General features: G+C 41.3%; 1 protein-coding gene across 1 annotated transcript in view; it reads left to right on the top strand.

Moving 5' to 3' along the window:
* LOC124607084 (UDP-glucosyltransferase 2-like) overlaps positions 1-18,902 on the top strand; it is a 64,997-nt gene that overhangs the window by 18,743 nt on the left and 27,352 nt on the right. Inside the window, exons 2-3 of the mRNA XM_047139273.1 lie at positions 5,128-5,307; positions 6,676-6,857. Of these exons, the coding sequence (XP_046995229.1) occupies positions 5,128-5,307; positions 6,676-6,857 (362 nt within the window). The remainder of the gene's footprint in view (positions 1-5,127; positions 5,308-6,675; positions 6,858-18,902) is intronic.

Genomic DNA, 18,902 nt, shown 5'->3' with positions numbered 1-18,902 from the left:
TAATTGACCGACATAGGTCAATATGTACTTAAAGAATTAGTCTAAATTATGGGAGGATGACGGGAAATGGTTAAATTGTAATGCGATTTGGAGAGAAACGCTCCAAAGACACCTTTAAACGTCGTTGAGTAAGATCACTTCAAACTAATCCGGCTAGTCCGAACCAAAACTTCGTATCCAGTAGATTGTGACAAGATGACGTTACCCCCTCGTCTTCCTCATATCATGACCAATGAATACTTCATAAATGTTAAGACATTAGATGTAAGTGCGTTCTGCACAGGTTAACATATACGCCCTTTTCCTCAGCTATACCTTCTATTTCACTTTACTAGTAATTCAAGGTCAGGAGCTAAGTTCACGTCTTGTCCTAACAAGTAGCTATCACACAGTATACACGCAGGCCCAAGGTATTGTGTCCGCCTAGGTGGGCCTCATGGCGCTACGGTCAGTTCCAGTACAGCACTCGTGGCTGCCGCATCGCGGTCGCGAAGTGGGGCCGTGGCAGTTCCACGTAAGTTTTATAGCCTGACCATAATTTATGGATTTGTAGTTTTAGCTTGACGATGTCCACTATGGACAAACGGTAGTTACTGTTATCCCGACTGAAAGCTAGGTAAAATCTAGGTAAACGGTGCAACTGAGGCTGTTGATTATTAAAATTAAATTTAATACATTTATTCTCTCAAGCACCACAGCTGAATTCTGATCCTGACCTACTATTGCATATTAATGATGCCAAATACACTGTCGCTACAAGTTTTATTTCGATCTTATTATCCTTATCAACTAACCGAAAATATATTAATTCCTTCTCTGCGAGTCCTTGATTAATTGCTTAATATCCTCCTAATTAAATACCCACTAGCATCATCCTACCTACAATTATTTCGTCTCTTGATTCTATTTGTTTCTTGAGTCCATCCCCAAATTACATCCCAGTAGGGAAAATTTCACTTTTGCAAATTCCGTCCCAGTTGTTCCCCTTTATACATTTCAAAATTCCATTGCCTTTTTAGATGCCCCCTATGTTCTAGTACACTCAGTATTTTATTATGGAACTGGATTAGTTTAAGCTACTATCATTAGCTGTTTACATTTTCCCAAACACTGCGTAATAAACAATTTCATCTGAGCTTTGACTTTCACAGGTCTGATCAGGACCCACCATCAATCTTTCCACAAACATAATTTTAGACGCATCATTCACACTTTCCACAATATAATTCTTTCATGCACCCTGAAACTTTATTGCATGGCATTTAATTACAGCTGTGGAAGTTTATCCATTATGTGCCTGCATTAGAGCTCAACTTACATTTCCAAAAGCATTGCTTTTACCTACGTCATCCATCCCTTTCACAAACAGCATGGTATTTGCTTTCACTTAAGAAAGTTTTACCATTGGATGCTTTTATAACACGATACCCCACACTTGTACACGTATTTCTTAGTTCTAATTTACTTATACTGCTGTCTGTTTGGCTAACTTCAATATTATTTGTAACAACCACACCTTTTTTTTTCTACTCCTTTAAATTGCCAGCTGAGTTTACCACTTAATCCATTACTAAAGATTGTAATTCTCATTGCCAGCCATAATCTCTTCATTCACTTTAACCATAGCCTCTCCCCATCTCAACATTACAAGCATCACACTCGAGTCTATCTCCCCTTTCATTCAGTCCCAACTCCATCTATTCTGATGACAGTTTCTCTTCTACCTTGTCTAGACTGAAAGTCAAGTTACCCAATATAAAATATATACCCCCAGATTTATCTCTAAAGCCAATTATCAGTTTGTCTCTAAAAGTGCCCAGTTTAATGATGATACTATCCAATTTCCTACCCAAATCATTTTATCATCTTTCAAATTTTTGATCTAATTTTTTTTAAGAAAACCTTTGATATTATCATTCATTTGTCTCATCATTTTTAGTACACCACTCGTCATAATGTCGCCTATCTCTTCATCCGTCTGTGGCCTCTCAGGCTCACTTCCACTAGCTAGCTTAAAGAGAACCAGAGCAGGATCTTACATGGATTAACGTGTAAATTCCAGTAAGCGCTGCGAAGTAGTTCAAAGTTCATTCAGCGTACGTTTTAAATTAAAATGGCATTTTGGTGAACTAATTAAAACCGTAAATTCAAATCGCTCGCTAACAAATGCGTAAAAGTTTCAGATTTCTGTACCGTCCACATTGTTTTGCGGACGCTACCGACACGCAAACTATTAGCCGCTCATTCACGTGTGTTCACGTTACTGCTATGACAACCATCTGACTCGTATGACTATCGAAATAACGAATAACTCATTTCAAAATGGTAGCCGATTATTTAAGCTTTCGCACTCTCGTCAGTCAAATCAATATTGTTTCGTCTTCCGGTACATAATTATAAACTACCAATTTTCCACTATACGTACGTATGATACATCAATTACGGTGCAAATTTTCTCGACCTTTCACTGCTGTCCTTGTCTTCCTGCTATGTTAATTAGTTTGTCTAGTATATGGTATTTTGCTAGTGAAATCCTACTTGAAGCTATTTTGCTGTTAACAAATGAAAACAAGTACAACCAAATACATATACACATACATAGTATGTAAGCTCATCTTGGTATGCTGCCGTTACTTTCATTGTTGTATTAATTGTTATGATGAAAATTCACGTTTTTATGCACGAACTGCCTGTTCTGACTTGTAATGTAAAATACATTATGTTTACAAAAAATCCGTTATTTCATTTTGATAGAACTCCTTGAGTCCTACCCATGGACACTTAGTCTATGAAAATCGAACAAGGTGTTGTGGTGATATTAATTTCAAATTTCATTTTGATGATAAAACCTTTGACATCGAAAAACTTAAAAGCTGCTTGCTTGCTCTAGGGCGCGTTTTCACTCACGCACTCGTCTTGTTGTTTTCTTTGTAACGATGGTACTGGGCTTTCTGTAACGAGGCTCAGTCAGAGTTTAGGTTTACTTAGCGCCTATACTTTTCACTCAGTTCAGCCGTGACGGGCACGCCTTCCATGCCTCGTGCTAACGGTTACCACGCTGCCGGAATTTCCCAGCCATCATGCAAAATCACCTGTTCACCTCCTTCCTTCCCGTAAACGTAGTACGTCTCACAGCCTCAGTGTCTACCAATCAGTGAGACAGAGCTGCCAACACTTTCTTGTATAGGGCTGTATCCTCACAATCTACAAGAAAATTGATATATTAATAATAATAATAATAATAATAATAATAGCATCTATATGCGTATAAGGTTGTACCATATTAGACTGGGTAGCCATTTGATATTAGGAGAGGCAGCCACTACGAAACCTCTGTGTGTTTACCGAATTCATCAAAATAAGTACTGAGAAACTGCTATCTACATCGAAGCAGCACGTGGTACACAATACATCACTGGCGTCCAGTTCTTCAGTACCACTCGTTTCTTTAAGTTCTTTCTCAGTTGTGTTCCGCGGTGTGTGTCTTTGGAGGTCACTCTTAGAAGAAAAGTAGCAGGGTCGTTGTTAATGCTCCAGACTGAGTAAGCACTCCCTGCCGCTTAGTTTTTCTAGAGCTCGTTGCGTACAGCTGAACCACAGATTTTTGAATGTTGTCTCCTGGGGTGGTTCATTCCTTCCAGCTTATACATTGACAGATCTATCGAAGGTACTCGTAGCAGCACCGTGATGATGTTTGTTAATCATTCCACATAAAGATTCAGTAATATTTAATGATCTTCAAATATACTCTAATACAAAAAAAGGAAAAGAATTGTCCGAATGTGACGGAAATCGGTAGATGTGTCATACACGTACAGATAACATTTACTGGAGTCGCATTGTCTTCATCGACGAGTCTCGCTTCGAAATGAGCCCCAATGACCATCGAAGCGCCCCAAACAGTGACAGCATACCAACCCGATAATCGACCGCCATACGACCTGACAACCAGAAGTATTAGTCTGGGGTGCTACTTCCTTTCATAACAGCAGTCCTTTTGTCCCATCCGTGGCACCCATACAGTACAGCCGTACGTCCACGATATTCTATGCCCCGTTTTGTTGCCTTTCGTGGCAAGCCCTTCTGGGTTTACATACCAGCAGGGAAATGCCCGCCCGCAAATTTCGTGGTCACTAGATCACCCCGATCCAGAACGTTTGGAGTATTACGGGCAGGCGCTCCGATCAGCTCGTGACTTTGTCGATCTAACGCGTCAGTTGGACAGAACCTGGCACAATATCTCCCAGGAGAACATCCGAGAACTCTGCCAATCAGTGCCTAGTGCATAAGGACCAGACTTGGACCAAAGCGTTATCGACTTGCTCAATTTGTGAAGCTTTTTCTCTTGAAAAATCACGCAATTATTTTAAAATTGTTATCATTTCTTTGTCTGTACAAAGTACCGATTTCCGTTCATTTCGGATAATTTCTTCGCCGTGCGTCGCTTTTTTTTTTCTTTTCATTGAGTGCATTGCTCGAATCTTGCCTAGTCCAGTAATACATTTATGAATAATGCTAATATCTAATCACACTGCATGCAGTAAGGCGGGTCGTAATCACAACATTGTGCAGGTACGTGGCATACAAAACACCAATGTCGTGTTCATCTCCATGCGTCAGAGGAACGATGTTTTACCCAATCAAGGACTCGAGGAAAATGTGCAAAATAATAAGCAGCAGAAGAAATGAGAGTGGGGTCTGTTTTGTGAGTCCCTATATGGCTGCAGGTTAGCAGACTGAGCAGAATCGTTCTTGGGCGCTGATCCAATGTGCTGCGATATTCATCTGTACCTACATCGAAGTTTGCCGTCGCTGCAGTCCGACTTTGGCTGCAACGGCCAGGTGTTTTCAAAATCTTTCTGTTGCGTCCACGTGCCTTCCATATGGTCTGTCTTTGTGTCGCAGTTCCTATTTGCTGTCGTTTATTATTTCTTCTATACCTTATCTGATTAGGGTCATTCCCTTCCTTTGGGCAGGACATCCCTAAAATTCGATGTAAAATTTAAAGGGTCGCTAATAAATCAGGTTACATTAGTTCCAATTCTACTGTCGGTCTGTCCATATTGTATTCAAATTCTGGGTATCACTTCTCGATGAGTGTTTAATTCATCGTGACTACGTTTTCAGATGAAAAAGGAGTTGGCGTTATGTCTGTTTTTAATGATCGCCGGGAGATCATTTTGTGCAAGGATTCTGGGCATAGTACCGACGCCAGCACACAGCCATCAGATACCATTCCTCGCCATTATGAGAGCTCTTGCAGAGAGAGGTCACCAGGTCACTGTCATCACCACAGATCCACTGAAGGTAAGTCGTGCCACAAATCTGTTCTTTTCACAACTGATCACCCGTACTTTAAAAATAAAAGCTCTTGGATAATTGCCTCACTTACACACGGGGTAGCCGTGCGGTCATGACGACTTGTCACGGTTCGCACGGCTGCCCCCTCGGAGGTTCGAATTCTCCCTCGGGCATGGGTGTATGTGTTGTCCTTAGCGTAAGTTAGTTTAAGTTAGATTAAGTAGTGTGTAAACCTAGGGACCGATGACCTCAGCAGTTTGGTCCCACAGTCCTTACCACAAATTCCAATTTTTCTGGCTCACGTAAAATTGTAAACTTAACCATACGGTACGTATGTCCACTGCAGTGAACAGCTGTTACCATTTTCAGTCAGTCCTGAGACTTCAAATGTACGCAGTTCACTCCAGTGGAAGCTTCGAACTGGTGCTGTGCCCTGTTTGCATGTGCAACCTTAGCACTGACTGAAAATGGCAAAGAAGCGACTTAATAGCTATCCACTGCAATGGACATGTGCACCCAATTGTTAATATTCATGGAGAAAATTGTAATGCAAGGGGAATACATTGTAGTAACTTCATCAGTATCAACAGCTTAAGGGAAGCAAGAGACGAGGGCTCAAGTGCTAAGTAACGGTGAATGTTTAGAATGTGCATGTACAGATGAGTTAGCAGAGGTCGCCGATGATACGTTAGGAGGTGCTGTACTTCTTGTGGCAAATTCTTTTTGCACGATAACATTTTTCATCGATCAAAATTTTTCCGTTTTAGAGAAAGAAGTGCTAACAGTATGAAGGGAGAGAGAGTATGAGAGAGGTAGTGAAGAAGGTGAGTGAAGAGGAAGAGGAGGGTAACAGGGAAGGGGAGGGGAGAGGTGGAGGGTGAGGGGTCGGTTTAGGGAGAATGGAGAGGATGGGAATATCGGGAGGGAAGGGGTGCGGCAAGAATATGACGAGGTACGGGAAGGGGTAAATATGAGGGGAAGGGAACAGGTAAAGGGAAGATATAAGGGAGCATCACTTAATGTCATCAAAGTGTATTTACTGTGCCAGCACGCTTCCTCGCGTTGTATTACTAGCATGCCACACGTTTCATGTTTCAATGTTGACTCCTTATGTTTAGTCTACTATGTGTCACCAGTGCATTGTCGATCTGTGGATCTCGAAGATTTCTTAACACTTGGATATAAGCGTTTTGTGGTAGGGGCGTAGAAGATCTGACGTGAGAATATTTTCTAATAGAGGTAAAAAACTTTTAGTTTACAGTTTGGAGCAACCTCGTGTGTGGATAAATATTCTGAAATAAAACATGCAGGCTGTATCAGCAGTTCACAATTCCCTGTACCTTAGAAATCAATAACCAGTACCTTCATTTTCAGGACCCCCCGAAAAATTTCACGCAGATTGACTTGTCTTTCACAAAGACGACCATAGATATACCGAAACTTGTAATGGAAATTGGACAAGCAGGACCTGTGGGAGGGATGGAAGTACTTCTGCCTGTCACTGAGACTTTGTGTAAACTCAATTTCGAGTTACCGCAAATAAAGAAACTATTGGAGTAAGTATTGTGAGACTAAGCATTTCTTCCTCTGTGACATTTACGAGTAAAGAATAGTTCTGCTGCTACAACAACGTCAGAGTTTTATAGACTGTCATTTTCCGTTTACTAATTACTTTCTCTACTGCACTACTAGCGGATATCTTCCGACTCTGAGTCACTTTCATTTCTTGAAAAGGTAATAGAAGTCATTTTAACAGGCTTAACTATTGATTCACTTGTCGTCTTATTTACGCTTTCGTAAATGGAATTTGGAACACCTGAAGCACCAGTCCGACACGCATTTATCTTTATAGAGATATTACTCACATAAAGAGTATTAAAATATTAAACTTGCCTTCCTTTCGGAACTGATATTCATCATTAGCCTTAGAATTCGTTTGAGAAATTTCTTGCTATACTCGTCCGAACTCTTTTGATCAGATTGTGTACATTAGACGCCAGAGAATGGCACTTATTTAATTTTCTTGATCCTGGTTTTTCTATGTTTGAGTAAAGCTACAGGGCGAGCATATGACTGTAAATTTATTGCTTTTCAGCTGACTTAATTTGATTCCTTACATCTCAGTCCCACACGTGGAATTAATCAGTGTTAACTACCGTACTTAAGTTCATTCAGCGTAACATAACGAGATTATTTCACCACTTGATTACAAGGTTATTTTCTCTATTTAAATTTAGGTCGACCATCTCGTTGTGCTATACTGCGATCTCCACCTGGAGAATTTCAGTAACGTTATACAAACTCATTAAGCATCATGTACTCATGCCATTCTACATCTGTGGCGTACCTTTTATCTGTATTCAAAATACTTAACATAAGATAGCGTAATGATAAAATTTTAATAAATACATCGCACAGAATGGATACACTGGAGTATTGCTTTTGTAGCATTTTTCGGTCATAATGTGTATGATGTAAGGCTTTCCATATCGGTCTGTGCATTTTACATTGCTGCTAGTACTTCTTACACCAATTTTTATGAAAACTGCAGCGCCGATATTGAATGTCCGGAACGAATCGAAGCGCTTACGATTTCTTGAGTGGTTTACCAGCAATAAGAACATGAGACTGCGTGGGACCAACATGTTTCCATGTCCAGAAAGGTCGGTATGGCACTACGACCAGTCACTGGTGAGACGTGGCACGTCGTTTCTAAAACTGTGCGCAAGGGCCGCTGCCGTCCTCTCTTCGAGAAGTTGATGCATAAATACAAAAATTAATCGGCCGATTAGAGAAGTTACTTCAAAAACTGTCAGAGCATCTAGCCACGCTACTAAACTCTCCCCAGTTCTACTGTCGTCCCATGAAGGGCTACATCGATAGCACATTTAAAGTGAGTAAACAGTAATAAAAAAAAGCGCCAGTTTCATTCGTTATGAGCTGCTGATCCCGAACATAATACTCCTCAACCGGCTTCGGCACTGCTTGGCCACTATTTCCCAACTGTAGGGGATCCTCGACTATGGCTCAGACCTTGTAAGAGTCGTGGCGGTTCTCTCACGTCGCCCCTGTTTGTGCTGATAGTGGAGCCAGGTCGTAGGAGGCCTGGCTAAACGGAAAATTGTACTGACTTATTCAAATTCAGAAACGGCGCGGTAGTTTTTTTGTTTCGTCCTAGGCCAAGTGTCCACTCTGCTCTTGGCGAATTTCTTCTTCTGCAGTCCATTCCACAAGCCCTCCCAGTTAAAATCGAATGCTGTTCTTCTACTGGAATAGCTGTAGTAGAATCAACGGGTGCAACAAATTTCAGTATCAGGTTAGCTGAGTGATTAATTGAAAGGTAGTTGGCAAGTAATAACTTATTGTAACTTGTGTCATGCGAAACATCATCAAGCCCGTACTAATCTTAAGTTACAGTTTCGTCATTCACATGCAATCACACTCACTCGTAACACCCATGTTATGGTAACTAACCAAACCCGTCACCAAAATGACTAACAAACGAATTGTCTGTGTCAGAATGCTCGCTCAGATATTACACAATTTGACCACTTCGAATGTTCATTTTGTGGTCATGCTTTCTATAGCACGCCACACGGCTTTTGGTTAGCCAAAAGTCACAGTCTACGTATTAAAATCACAATTTGACGGGTTCTTCTTTTTCACACATTCGCGTCCACTTTGCACCACTTCACGCTCAAATTTTAACGATTATTCCGTAAACTTTTCACATCTTCTCAGAGCACCTTTTATACATGTCCGAACTTGGTCACTGCTGAGATCACGGCTGATATCCGATCCCCTTAGGCTTCACAAAGCAATTCTCAATTCTCAAACCTCACAAAATACACGTCGACGTATTGTGCCCTGATAGGCTGATATTCATCGTAACCAATCCAATATTAGTATTAAACTGCGCAATATCACGTCTTTTACTTTTGACCAATTACCACTTAATAGCTATTTTAAACAATTTATAAAAAGGACAAATTTATAGAATCCACAAATATCAAAATAACTCTATCTTTAAACAACAAATGTATCATAAAATGCATCTTGTTTTCTGAGTCCCTATAAACTGGCTAGATGTACTTTCCAGTTTCTCCTCGGTATGATTCATTCTCTCAGTAGACAGTTCTCACGCTAACATTTACTAAGTTAATTAACATAATAATACTCATTTAATATTTCTCATTCACACTAATAATTAAACAAATTAGAAACAATTAATGACAGTCGCAATAAATACAGTTTTGCTTCCCAAATATACAGTTTTAACTGCTTGATAATTTCATAAGATGCTAAGACATTTCGACCACAGGCGAAACTACCTGCAGCTAGCTGCTTGATCTGAACGCATCTGTCATATGATTCATGACTCATGTATGACGCTTCTTCCTGCTACTGTCTCTTACTTACGTGTGTGTGAAATCTTATGGGACTTAACTGCTAAGGTCATTAGTCGCTAAGCTTACACACTACTTAACGTAAATTATCCTGAGGACAAACACACACACACACCCATGCCCGAGGGAGGACTCGAACCTCTGCGAGGGATCAGCCGCACAGTCCATGACTGCAGCGCCTTAGACCGCTAGGCTAATCACGCGCGGCTCTTACTTACGTACACCGGATGTAAGGCCCTATGCTTCTCAAATCTGGGTGCAAATGTAAAAATAGTGAACATGTTTCTGCAATCCAGCGACTGCGTTCAGTGACGGTGGTAAGGAGAAGTTAGCTCATTCTTTGTAAGATACGTTCACTAACAGTAGAATTACAAGACACGAACCTCTCCTGCGAGTAGATTAACAAGACCTCATTGCCTGTGAAAGGGATACATAAAAAATTATTTTACCTGATTGTGAATTAATTCTTTACCAATTTCTATCAAACATACCTCCTAATCGATTCCATCTCATGTCACCCCGATACCTGCAAGTCGTCAACCAGGACACAAACTGAATATAAGTACTATTGTGCCTCGCTGACGACAAAAAGCCTATTATCACCATATCATTAAGTTACAAGAGATTATAATACACTGCATAATGTGAGTCACCCTGAAAACTGGCCGTCATTGCCCCACAATAACAACTGCCACACAAACACAATGTCAACGTTCGATGTTACGCTAAAATTTTAAGATCCAGTGGCTGACACCCGTGGCAGACACACTCTGTGAGCCAGACACTTTGTCATCTGATCACCACTGCACCAACTGCATTTGGACATATCAACTGCTTATCATTGCCCCAGCTGGGTTTGGGGTATGATTGTCACCGTATGTCAGCTGACCATCATTGCCCCAGTTGGTGTTCGGGGCAAAGACATTCATCATTTTAACTGTGTGTAAGTGCAACAATTGCATTGGGTATAATTACAGCCACCATATCAACTGAGCATAATTTTCCCAATTGTCTTTGGGAACAATTGCAGTCACCTTGTCAACTGACCATCATTCACCTAGTTTGATTCAGGGGTAATGTCAGTCATCATGTATCAAGTAACTGTCAGTGCCCCATTTGTGTTTCGGGTAAAGGTCAACTAATCTGACCAGCTAGTTCCAAACTGTTCTGATAATAATGATGATTGTCAAAAGTTGGTCTGCTTGTCCGACGGCCATCACTGTCCCACAATAGTGTCTGTGGGGGGGGGGGGGGGGGGGGAAGTAGGGTGAGGGGGGGATAACAATGGCGGTCAACCTGTCAGATGACCATCTTTTCCCAGTGTATGAGATAAACTGTCACAGTTTTGCTATAAAATGGCGATATATGTCGCATGGTCTGCACTGTACAAAAGCAGAAGATAACAAACGTTTTGTAAAACAACATATACCCTGGCACTGATTTACTATAATGTTTAGCTCAATTTGAAAGTGAGTAGCTGAAAACACAGAAACCGTCGTTTCTTATCCATATGACTGTGTATTATTACTGTTTAGACTCCTATTTCATCAATGTGTCACGTAGTTTCCACTGTGTGACGGCATCAATAGCATTATCAGCAGAAAATGATGACGATTTGTCCTGCAGGATAAAGATAATGCCCTACCATGGGGGTCACTACAATTTTCGGCTGATTTTGATGCAAGTTTTAGCTAAATTAAGAAGAGTTTTTGCCAAATTCAGAACTATGATACACCATTTACTTTGTTATAAGGATTAAACTATTCTGGCCGATAATAAGAGCACTTTAAGCTGTAATACTGATCACCAATACTGCCAGTGTGTGTTTTGAACTGATACAGAATAAATTTTAATGTAGTTCAATAAATTTAATGCAGCGTACAAAGATTAAACTAAGCTCACCGACTAACGTGTAAGATATATCAGTTGTGCCAATAAGCGAATCACACTTGTTGTGATAAGTAATACAGACAATTTAGATGTGGAAACATTATTTTGAGAGACCATTGTGTCCTTAAAAGTGTGGTATAGATGTCGAACTTTAGTCATCGACAACTCCTACTCAACCTGAAAGTTTTTATCAGTAATGCCAAGATATGAGAAATGTCTGTTTTTTATCTCATAGAACATTTAAGTTACAACGGTAATGCCATGTGTGTTTGTGCTCTAAATCTTACGTATTTTCAGAAATAATTTTATTTTATGCCAAATATTGAATTTCGTTGTGGAAAGATCATATTATTGTGTAGAATCTTTGGTAATATTTACGTCTCTTATTCTAATCATTATGAATTTTAATTTGGATATTACGAAAATATATGGTTTAACAGTCTGCTTACCAGAAAATCTGTGTAGTATTGTCTAACCAGTGGCCCTCTCAAGCCCATGTTGTTTAAATTGACATAAACTGACACTGTTTGCATGGTTACGAGGTGAAACGACTTTTGAGTTACTAATACTTTCAAATAATTTTATTTATTTAAAGTGTACATTTTAAAAAAACACAATTTATATACTCCTACTGTTAGCTTGTATTCTTACTGAAAATTTGCTCAGGGTCTACTGTCAATAGCAGAGTGTTCCGAGCATACAGGTTTGGTGCACTTATAAGATGTAATATGACTCTTTCTATCTTTCTTCCCTATACGATATGCACATTTCTCCTTTTCTTAGCTAGTGGTTTCATGTCACTTCCTGAATCCGATGCTGTTAATGAATTCATTGACTTCTTTGCCCCTGCTAGTTGCTTTCCCAAATTGATGAAAGTCGGACGTCTATTTTTTAATGGTAGCGAGCATTATCAAAAATGCATTCATTACACTTACATCGATCATATTGAAGAAAACTACCAGTGGTCAGGAGCCTTGTTTTTCTCTTCAATGCGTTTCCTGGTCCATAGTGTCAGTTCCACCCGTTTATAGCATTCTATGACACTATAAGTTTAGGCTTCTTTGCTTGTGATGATGACACCGTTGGTTGGTTATGAAGAGAGCTAAGGACGGTAACAACTCTGTTTTTCTTAGGAACATAAGGGGCTATCATCACATCTCGTTGAAAACCAAATAATGTACGGTATGCTTCACGTCCTTTAGGTGTAGTAAAATCACTAGGCAGTTCACTTTTGTTTTTTTGGATAATACTGACCAGTGTCAGATCTTTTGACAGTAAATAATGAGCTAAATGTACAGATGTAAAAATTATCTCAGGTGGTATTACGTCCAGACTTTTCAAGTTCAATCGCCAGGCTTTTCATAACATTCTCTCCAAGTCACGCGGCTCTGGTTTTTTCCTCCTTCCCCAAATACACTTTCATTTTCCAGCAGTAGCTTGTTGCACTGTCACTATCACATTTCCCACAACTTCATTCGCTATCTATAAGGTTTTGATGTGGTTTATTGTCGAAATGGGCAGCGACCTAGAAATATGGGCAACTAATCATCCGCGGTCACGCACCATCCTGGAATTTTGGCATCTCCAAGGGTAATCTTCCACATCGCAAAAACTTCTGTGACTGGTTCCAATTTGTCACCTGACCTAAGTTCACGTCGGGTTGCTGCACTGTAAATGCGCAACAACCACAGAATAGCATGGAAGCGGTTGCGAGGCGTAACTTCCTTAAGAGTGGTCGGCTGTTCTCAACACTCCAAAACTGACTGATAGTCTCATTTCTTGACTTTTAAAGGCCAGTCAGTATTAGAGCACCAAGAAACTTCTTCCCCGTAAAATTTTCGATCATCCGTGTTGGTTCACATACACACTTTGTCAATGAGTGATACACGAAAGAACAACATAGAACATTATCACAGTTCCTAATGGAATAACTCGTAGGTCCCTGGTCTTCTTTCGATACGTCCTTTCTGCTCCGCCTACCAGAAATTCCAATTTGTGGAGCTGTAGCCTATGTTTCTTTCACATTAACAGAAAACAATTGGTCACACTGAAAAGAATTTGCATGAAATTGTTCTTCTCTATCTTCGTGAAGGATTATTGATGACCATCACCTTCGTGTAATTCTGATTTTCGGCGAAGCCTCCCTCATTATCATCATCACTCAAGATTTCCATTCACTAGGTGGGTTTTCAGAATCAGAAGACTGCTCCTTACCTCCTTATCTGATAGTCTTCTTCTCCGTAACATTATCAGTTTGTAGAGCAGACAAATGTTATAAAATAATGCACCAAAGTAAACATGTGGTTATCACAAGGAGGTCTGTTGAGCACTGAAAGAAGAACAGCGTGAAGCCCCAATGGCAAATGGTGTAACAGACGCTGCACAGTCAGACATCTGGGTGCTGAAAAATTGCTTCTAACCGTAAGGACCTCGCAGGCAGAGGAAACGTGCAGCAACATTCTAACAGAGAAGACATAGGTAAATTTTTATAATTCTCTATGGTAGGTAAAGGTTTAAGTGATGCAGGCCAAAAAGATCTCGTCAAAACGCCTTCTTTTCGTCCTAAAATAGCGCATGGTCATTTCATTTATCTTTGTTGTTTTTACATTTTGTATTGTGGATCATTGCAACTAGATTTTGTTCTTATTCAGTAACTTATTATGTAAATACAAGCTGTAAACGTTTTTTGTGAGCCTCGAAGGCTCGATTTTTGTTTTAGTGCGTTAACAGGTGAACAGAATCGATTATATTTTTATAGTATAGAACAGGATGCATTATATTCTTGACTCCTACAATGCTGCTTGGTGCACTAAAGCATTACTGTAACTCTTCTAAAAACCTAAGGGCTTATTGTTCAATCTTTGTACAACGAGTGACATAGCCTCAAGTGAGTCGTTGATCTAAGTGCCAACATTAAGCATCTCGTGAGAACGCATGATTTTCTGTTTGTTTTGTTGTGTTAAAGTGTTAAAAATGGAGCGTCAGTGTACGGAATACCATGAAACAGAACTGCATCCAAGCCACAGATGAAAAAGCAATTAAAGAAAGGTGTACCATAAAGTCAGTAACATCCATTACATCTCTATAGTTGTATGTATGTGGCGTGATTTGGTATCTGTGGATGGCGAGTGAAAGAGCCGTTCTTCTAGAACTCAAGACGGCATTCAGCTCTCCAACATAGGCATGACTGCAGGAAGGTAGTGGATGCGAAGCAGGTATACGTCTCGCGTTCAGACATAGGATCACTAGTTTCATAAATATATTTATTCTGGACTAAAGATACTACAGCTGCAGTGTTGCCAGGCGGCGATTAGGATCCCCCAGATGCTGGCCGGTCTTGGTCTTTGAAGTGTTCCTAGATAAGAGGACGGCCACCTGAGATGGTCAGCAAGTTGCGTTGTCTCGCCCAGCAGGCGAGAATGTTACGTGGTCAGCATACAGCGACTGATAGTGATGAAGTGTGGAATCAAGACGGCCGCTCGGCTCCTACTACTAAAATACTACTTCGTACTGTTATCGAAGCGCCAGTCTCTGTAGCTAGTAACAACTACATAGTCTTGATACCATATTGCAGTGCCTGTGTTATCCCGAATTACGATGCAAAGTTGCTTCGGACATGCGTGATGTCGACATTCCATTATACAGGGTGGTCCATTGATCGTGGCCGGGCCAAATATCTCACTAAACAAGCGTCAAACGAAAAAAACTACAAAGAACGAAACTTGTCTAGCTTGAAGTGGGAAACCAGATGGCGCTATGGTTGGCCCGCTAGATGGCGCTGCCATAGGTCAAACGGATATCAACTGCGTTTTTTTTTAAACAGGAACCCCCATTTTTTATTACATATTCGTGCAGTACGTAAAGAAATATGAATGTTTTAGTTGGACCACTTTTTTCGCTTTGTGATAAATGGCGCTGTAATAGTTCAAACATATGGCTCACAATTTTACACGAACAGTTGGTAACAGGTAGGTTTTCTAAATTAAGATACAGAACGTAGGTACGTTTGAACAATTTATTTCGGTTGTTCCAATGTGATACATGTACCTTTGTGAACTTATCATTTCTGAGAACGCATGCTATTACAGCGTGATTACCTGTAAATACCACATTAATGCAATAAATGCTCAAAATGATGTCCGTCAACCTCAACGCGTTTGGCAATGCGTGTAACGACATTCCTCTCAACAGCGAGTAGTTCGCCTTCCGTAAGGTTCGCACATGCATTGACAATGCGCTGACGCATGTTGTCAGGCGTTGTCGGTGGATCACGATGGCAACTACCCTTCAACTCTCCCCACAGAAAGAAATCCGGGGACGTCAGATCCAGAGAACGTGCGGGCCATGGTATGGTGCTTCGACGACCAGTCCACCTGCCATGAAATATGCTATTCTATACCGCTTCAACCGCACGCGAGCTATGTGCCGGACATCCATCATGTCGGAAGTACATCGCCATTCTGTCATGCAGTGAAACATCTTGTAGTAACATCGGTAGAACATTACGAAAGAAATCAGCATACATTGCGCCATTTAGATTGCCATCGATAAAATGGGGGCCAATTATTCTTCCTCACATAATGCCGCATCATACATCAACCCGCTAAGGTCGCTGATGTTCCACTTGTCGCAGCCATCGTGGATTTTCCGTTGCCCAATAGTGCATATTATGCCGGTTTACGTTACCGCTGTTGGTGAATGATGCTTCGTCGCTAAATAGAACGCGTGCAAAAAATCTGTCATCGTCCCGTAATTTCTCTTGTGCCCAGTGGCAGAACTGTACACGACGTTCAAAGTCGTCGCCATGCAATTCCTGGTGCACAGAAATATGGTACGGGTGCAGTCGATGTTGATGTAGCATTATCAACACCGACGTTTTTGAGATTCCCGATTCTCGCGCAGTTTTCTGCTACTGATGTGCGGATTAGTCGGGACAGCAGCTAAAACACCTACTTGGGCATCGTCATTTGTTGCAGGTCGTGGTTGACGTTTCACATGTGGCTGAACACTTCCTGTTTCCTTAAATAACGTAACTATCCGGCGAACGGTCCGGACACTTGGATGATGTCGTCCAGGATACCGAGAAACATTCGTAGCACAAGCCCGTTGGGCATTTTGATTACAATAGCCATACATCAACACGATATCGACCTTTTCCACAATTGGTAAACGGTCCATTTTAACACGGGTAATGTATCATGAACCAAATACCGTCCGCACTGGCGGAATGTTACGTGATACCACGTACTTATACATTTGTGACTACTACAGCACCATCTACCACAAAGCGAAAAGAGTGGTCCAACTAAAACATTCATATTTCTTTACGTACTAGACGAATATGTAATAAAAATGGGGGTTCCTATTTTAAAAAAACGCAGTTGATATCCGTTTGACCTGTGGCAGCGCCATCTAGCGGGTCAACCATAGCGCCATCTGGTTTCTCCCTTCAAGCTAGACAAGTTTCGTTGCTTGTAGTTTTTTCGTTTGACGCTTATTTCGTGAGATATTTGGCCCGGTCACGACCAATGGACCATCCAGTACGTCTGACGGTTGTCCATATTCGAAAATGCTAATACATTTCACGTATTACATAGTCTTGTTGTGTTTGATTCGATACGAGGTCTACGTGTTTTCTCCTGAGGCGAGATGACGGCCTGGGGATCGCGAGAGCGCCAGCTGGTTCACCAATTACTCACTCTATAGGAACTGCAGTGAGTCGACGCGGTGGTCCACAGTCGACAGAAACAGCCGGCAGTGCAAGACGCACCACAGGTATGGTGACAGCACCTGCGTGAAGCGGCATGCCACTGGGCATCATGCCGCATCATCTGCTCCAGTCGGTGTCAGCGCAGTCAAGCAGCTGGTAAGCAACTCCGAGCGCGGCTTCGACACAGAGCTGGTTTAAGGCCAAAGTGACAGAAGCCGCTGTTTGGGGCGCCGTACTGAGAGGCGTGCCGGAGCCGCCACAGCTGTAGATTTCTGTACAGGACAATCACAGTTAGAAGCGGCAGCTGGGGGCACCAACCTGAGAGGAACGCCAGGGTCGGTTAGAGCAAGTCTTGTGTACAGTGTGTACCACAGTTAGTGATTACTAACAGTGTAAGAGGGAAAAGGGGTGTGAAGAGGGGCGCCACACGATAAGTCGCTTGTGGAAAAATGTTCTCGAACCAGCCTTGCCCCTGAATGAGAGCATCTGTAAAGTTTGGAAGGTAGGAGACGAGGTACTTGCGGAAGTAAAGCTGTGAGGACGGGGCGTGAGTCGTGCTTGGGTAGCTCAGATGGTAGAGCACTTGCCCGCGAAAGGCAAAGGTCCCGAGTTCGAGTCTCGGTCCGGCATACAGTTTTAATCTGCCAGGAAGTTTCAGCCTTGCCCCTATACACAGGGACATTGAGAATGAAGCTGGGAAGCTATTCACATGCCTCTGGGTCAGATGAGTATTGAGGCGAGGTATCAGGTATATTCCCGCCTGCTGGACGAGGAATATGTTGGCAATCAGAAGATAATGACAGCTAAAATGATAGCTCTTAAGGAACGCCTATTAGTGTGGGCTATGGCACAGCTGAAGCTTGTTGGCAGGGTGGAGAATGTAGAAAATTCTCAAAAATCATGTGCATCAGTGACAGCAACAATGACCTTATGACCTCATCCTGTGGAGAAAAGTACAGAAAATCAAACGGGTAAGGAAGGTATGACAGTATTTATCAAACCGAAAGTAAGGGGAAGGCAACGAAAAAGTTAGGGAAACCTTTTCTAAAGCTGTCCATCAAAAGAAAGAGAAACCAAAAGTAAACAGTATTTGTTCAACTAAGAACGTCTTACTGGTATACGTCCCAACGTAGAACATGGCCAAAAATTAATCCAACGTGAGAGATTGAGAGATGAGGTCAACTGTGAGTCTCAGAAGAGGAAACGCCCATTGATCATACTTTACATTGTTCTCAGCAATTTGCTAAATGAAGAGCTCGTGACAAACATTTATGTGCATAACCTTGGCAGAGAAACAACTTGAGATGTTTTTAATTAGGAATTTACCGCGGTAGAGAGCGGGTGGGGAGAGTGATAAGGTGCTGGGCCACTAACATCTTGATAGAACTTAACAAACTTTATTTACAAAAACCAAAAGGCAACTTCACACAAGGCATAAACATGAAAATTCTGTGGTAGCTTGATCAAAATGGCAATAAAATATAATGAACCAAAACTTTCATAACGTGCACTTCAAAGACATCACAGCTTCTTGAATCAATTCAAAATTTATTAGAACTGTCAATTGCCCAACATTCAGTCAATTTCAAGCAATT

Source organism: Schistocerca americana, chromosome 3, assembly GCF_021461395.2.
Source record: "Schistocerca americana isolate TAMUIC-IGC-003095 chromosome 3, iqSchAmer2.1, whole genome shotgun sequence".
In the NCBI taxonomy this organism is placed as follows: Eukaryota; Metazoa; Arthropoda; class Insecta; order Orthoptera; family Acrididae; genus Schistocerca; species Schistocerca americana.
The sequence above is the reverse complement of the archived record's forward strand: the minus strand, read 5'-3'. Positions and strand labels throughout refer to the sequence as shown.